Genomic DNA, 5027 nt, shown 5'->3' with positions numbered 1-5027 from the left:
CTGAAAATGTTCCCTGTGAGACGAAGGATCTCGATCATATCAGGACATTTATCAGAACCAGCTACTAAAGTGAAGCGTCACTAAACATTATGTCATTATTGATCGATTGTACGGAGGCCAATCATCCTTCAAATATGTTGCTCAGCCCACACTATCTCACACAGTTCTTCTCCCAGAACATTTAATCCAAACAGCAAATATTCTGTTTCTGGATGTCATCACAGCTGATCATCTTGATTGATTCTCAGGGATTATTCTGCAGTTTATAATCTCTATAATCTGGATGATCTCTGATCTGATCCACACCTTCATTCACACTCTGGACAGACGGAGGCGGAGCCACAAACTTGATTTCTCTCTTTATTTGATAATTACATTAATTACTCAGGTTCACTGCAGCCACGCAGCTGCTGATTGGTCCGTCCAGTCGCTCAGGTGAAGGTCAGGGGATCTGGGATTGGTCTCGGTGAGAGCGTGGCCTCAGCTGGGAACAAAAACAACAACAACAGGGGACAGGTGAGACACGGAGCTCAGGTAACCTGGGCGGGGCTTAGAGGAGACAGCTGGGTACCTGGGCGGGGCTTTAACAGGAAGTGAAGCCCTTCCAGTAGAAGTTCTTGCAGCCGGCTTTGCGTTCGCGGGGGGGCAGGTTGTTGGGGGCGTCGACGGACCGCTCCAGGTTCATCCTTCCTCCTGTTGCCATGGACACGACCTCGGCCTCCCGCTGGGCGTCGGCCTCTGGTAGAGACATCTGAGCCAGCAGGTCCTCGACGGCACGTTTACTCCACTCCTGGAGAGCAGACGAGAACGTCGGGATAAAATAGCTTTTAAATTATAACTGTAAATACTTTGCAGCTGTTCTGGAGCTTCTGATCGTATCACATGATCCTCTGCAACACAGCGTCGATGCTGACTCTGAGGTGAAAAACGAACTTTAGTCTTTTAAAGAAACAAAACCTGATTTTAACACCATTCCTCAATAAACTGATCTAAAAACCAGAGTCAGTCTTTGGTCCATCAGACAGCAGCAGTGTGGGCGGAGCTGCAGTTCAGGGAGGACATTTCTTCTTGTTCATGTTGGATGCAGCCTCCTCCTGTAATCACGCATGACTGTGACCTGCAGCGTCTCTCTCAGCCGGCGGTCCATACAAACATTTAGCGCTCAATCAGGCTGAAACAACAACAGCTCTGCGTCCTCGCCGCTAATCTGCTCCTTCACCCTCCTCAGCCTCCTGCCGCCTCACCGTCATCAACATTTCATGTTTTTAATACGTGTGAGGTACTATTTCACTTCCACACAGCTGCAGCACCACGTCCAGAGGGAAATACTGGACTCCTCACTTCATCACATTTGTTTGACAGCTTTAGTTTTCATCATGTTTTCTATGTAAAATACTGTAAATCGGTGCTTAATGATGATGAAAAACACTCAGATCATCTCTCAGCATTATAAATACTTCTACTTTTGTTACTTCATCTGATTTACTTCTGCTCTTGTACTAACAGGAGGACCACCTAGTCAGAATATTCATATTTACAATATTAATATGTATTTTTTGTGAATAACCAGCTGTTTTTGTTGCTGCTCGTACTCATGTTAATGCTCTCGCAGATATTAAATATTATCAAAACATCGTCGTCATAAATGATTTTTTAACAGCTGTGTGTTATCGTCCGGACCTGCTCTGACTGTATTTTAATTTATTACAGTGTTATTTTATATCTGGCTGCCCTCTGAGACCATATATTAGACAGATATTAGACTTTATCCAACTTCTTCTGTAGAAGGGCCACATTTAACAAAGTGACGTGCCGGACTTTTACTTCCTTACGTCTGATTACACGTCCAGAAGTACAGGATAAAAAAGCAATGCACCCTTTTAATATTAGACGTCAGGTGTCTGTTTGATTCTGGTAGACTCCCGGGCTTAAACCGTCTGGGTCAGAACTTGTACTTAATGGGCCGGAATGAGGTTGAACATGAACATATTGAACATATATGAACATATTTGATGCATACTTTCATACACTTCATAAAATACTATAATTATACATGTTGAGAATAACCCGACCGTATGACGATTATATTGTGTATCGCCACATTTGGGTGGGACAACGTGGTGATGTCATTCAGGCCTACGAGGATCTGAATCTTCTTCCTCCTCTGAGCAGCTTCGTTAGCTTCATCCTGACTGGCATCTCCACTGATACTTTTAATTTAAGCTTTTATTTTGGTAGCAGTGTCCTGTCTCTTCCTGTGTGACTTAATGTCAGAAAACACGTGTACAGTTGTTAACAGCGAGGGACGAATACGTTCTGGATCCTGTTTGACTCGTGCCATGAATCACACGCCTGACGCTCGTGAATCGTGCAGGTCTGTGGTTCGATCAGAGCTGCTGGGTTTGATCGTTTCCTCAGTCAGATCAATTCTGTCTGATCTGAAGAGAAAAGGATCGAGACGTTAACTTTCCTCCTCTAATAAAGAAACTGGGCTGAGTTGCAGAAGCCAGTTTAATATTTTGGTGTATCAACTTTATCAATAAGGTTTTTCTTTTTTACCTGAAGCTGTTTTTTAGTTTTCTATTCAGCGAAAGTCTCAGTTTCACTTTTATTCAAACGTGTTTAAATTAAAACACCGACAGATCAACACAGTGATTGAAGGTCAGAAACTCCAACATTAAGTTCTGGGAGGACATTTTGTGACTTTCACAGCTCAGTAGAAATGGAGCGTTCTGATTGGCTGTCACCGCTCTCACCTGTGACAGGAGTCCGGCGCTGCGAGCTCGTTGCAGCAGCCGGTGCTGATGCAGCTCTAGGTTCAGGTCCTGGTTTTGGTCCTGGTCTCTGTCGAGCTGAGAGGAAACGCCTGGACCGCACAGAACCAACGCCACGAGAGCCAAGATGGCGGGACAACGAACGCACTGCATACCTGCGGAGATATCAGGAGGAGAAGAAGAAAACACACGGTGAGGTGCTGAGGGGGGAAACCAAACATCAGGAACGAAGAAGAAAAGCTCCTACTGTCTGCTGGTCTGGTGTCTTCTGCTGGGCCGGGATCTGGTTCTGGTTTGTCTCTGGTCCTGGTCCTCCTGGGTGCTGCTCTTTTGAAGCCGATGCTCCGCCCCCCGTGGGTCACATGATGCGGCGTGTTTGATTGACAGCTGGCGGGCTGCTGCGAGGTGATGAAGGAACGCTGACAGTCGAGTCAAACACACGTCCATTAGTCCTTATTGACTTTAAATGGAGTCTGAACAATAAAACAATAAAACTATCAGCAGCCGCAGCGCTCAGCAGCCGCCGGCGCTCATCTACTACAAATACAACGGCAGAATGTCCGGCTGAAGAGGAGAGGAATTAACGGAGCGTTCAGAGGATTAGCAGACTTCATTAGCACTCGCTGATATCTCCATTAAACAAAGAGGCAGCAGCAGAGAGTCGCCCACTCAACATTTAGAGAGAACAAACACGACGGCTGCTTCGCTTTCTTTCCACTTTACACGAGTTCAAAATGTTCTGCTGAGGAGAGACGGGTGGGTGTGACATCAGGGAATCCCGACGCTCCGAGCGAACAGAACCGTGGAGGAAAACATCGAGGAAGAGTTCAGTGAACCGACGTCATCGGAGAACGAAGGATCAACTCAGCGGCCCAAAGACTCGGCCTTCAGTACCGCTGCACCGCTGGAGCGCTGTTACCAGGGTCAGTGGCAGGAGATCCAAACTCACTGTGGTCCGGTTCACTGGTTCTGATGGAGGCGCTTCAGATTCTCAGACTTATTATCAACAAAAACACCAAAATACTCAAGAGAAAAGACACACACACACACACACACACACACACACACACTGAGACACACACGCACACACACACACACCTTCACACACACACACACACACACACACACACACACTGAGACACACACGCACACACACACACACATACACGCACACACACACACACACACACACTGAGACACACACACACACACACACACACATTCACACACACACACACACGCATTCACACACACACACTGAGACACACACACACACTCTCACTCACACACGCATTCACACACACACACACTGAGACACACACGCACACTGAGACACACACACACACACACACACACATTGTGTTTAAAGCTGTAAAGAACAAGAAAGTGCACGAGCTGAAGCTTTGGACTCCAGGTGGGAGGTTGGTGGTTTGAATCCTGCCTCCCCTGTTTTTTCTCTTTGTTATAAAGACTTTATTCTCTCCAGTGTTGAGTCTGTTATCATTTCCTAGTTTCTTATTGAAACCCAGAGCTGCAGACGGTCTGGTGTAAGTGGAGGCAGGCTTTGACGTTTGACTGCTCGCTGCGGTGCTGCAGTGATCTGCAGAGTCCCGCAGCAAACGGTTTGTTTGGTTTGAATGGAAAGTCTGTGAACTGAAACCACAGCAGCTAATTACATTATTAATGATAATAATTAATTTATTAACAGGCTCTATAAAGGAATAGTTTAATAATAGTTTAATAATAACAAATACATTCATAATTAATTTTAAAAAGTCTATTATTAGATTAGATAGATTAGGGCAAGAAGCAACAGGAGGCGCAGGCTCGTACTGCGTGTCGCTGGGGTCAAACATAAATCAACTGAATGAATGAAAATGGCGACGAGAGAGTTGTTACGGCACATTTACAACACAAACACGACGTGAAGTGAAAGGCCAGCAAGCAGTCTGAAAGACGTAAACTAGCCATCTGTCCGTAAACCCTCCGTCTGTCCGTAAACCCTGCGTCTGTACGTAAACCCTCTGTCTGTACGTAAACCCTCCGTCTGTCTGTAAACCCTCTGTCTGTACGTAAACCCTCCGTCTGTCCGTAAACCCTGCGTCTGTACGTAAACCCTCCGTCTGTACGTAAACCCTCCGTCTGTCCGTAAACCCTGCGTCTGTACGTAAACCCTCTGTCTGTCCGTAAACCCTGCGTCTGTACGTAAACCCTCCGTCTGTCCGTAAACCCTCCGTCTGTACGTAAACCCTC

The 5027-nt window shown here is 46.2% G+C and overlaps 1 protein-coding gene across 1 annotated transcript; it reads right to left on the bottom strand.

Annotated features, from left to right (window-relative positions):
* Positions 1 to 347: 347 nt before the first annotated feature.
* sst1.2 (somatostatin 1, tandem duplicate 2) lies at positions 348 to 3070 on the bottom strand. Its single transcript, XM_073491186.1, has 4 exons — positions 3022 to 3070; positions 2757 to 2929; positions 572 to 790; positions 348 to 484 (listed from the first exon to the last, which is right to left on the bottom strand). Exons 2-3 carry the CDS (start codon positions 2925 to 2927, stop codon positions 584 to 586), a joined length of 378 nt encoding a protein of 125 aa, XP_073347287.1. The 5' UTR covers positions 2928 to 2929; positions 3022 to 3070; the 3' UTR covers positions 348 to 484; positions 572 to 583.
* Positions 3071 to 5027: the final 1957 nt, after the last annotated feature.

This window comes from Pagrus major, chromosome 2 (genome assembly GCF_040436345.1).
Source record: "Pagrus major chromosome 2, Pma_NU_1.0".
Classification (NCBI taxonomy): domain Eukaryota; kingdom Metazoa; phylum Chordata; class Actinopteri; order Spariformes; family Sparidae; genus Pagrus; species Pagrus major.
Note: the sequence above shows the minus strand (reverse complement) of the source record. Positions and strands in the feature narration are given on the sequence as shown.

Excerpts from the sequence above, each read along its gene's own strand:
- sst1.2 (XM_073491186.1), bottom strand. The coding sequence starts at position 2,927 with ATGCAGTGCGTTCGTTGTCCCGCCATCTTGGCTCTCGTGGCGTTGGTT. Across the intron at positions 791-2,756 it reads GCGCCGGACTCCTGTCACAG|GAGTGGAGTAAACGTGCCGT; the intron begins GTGAGAGCGGTG and ends TCTGCTCTCCAG.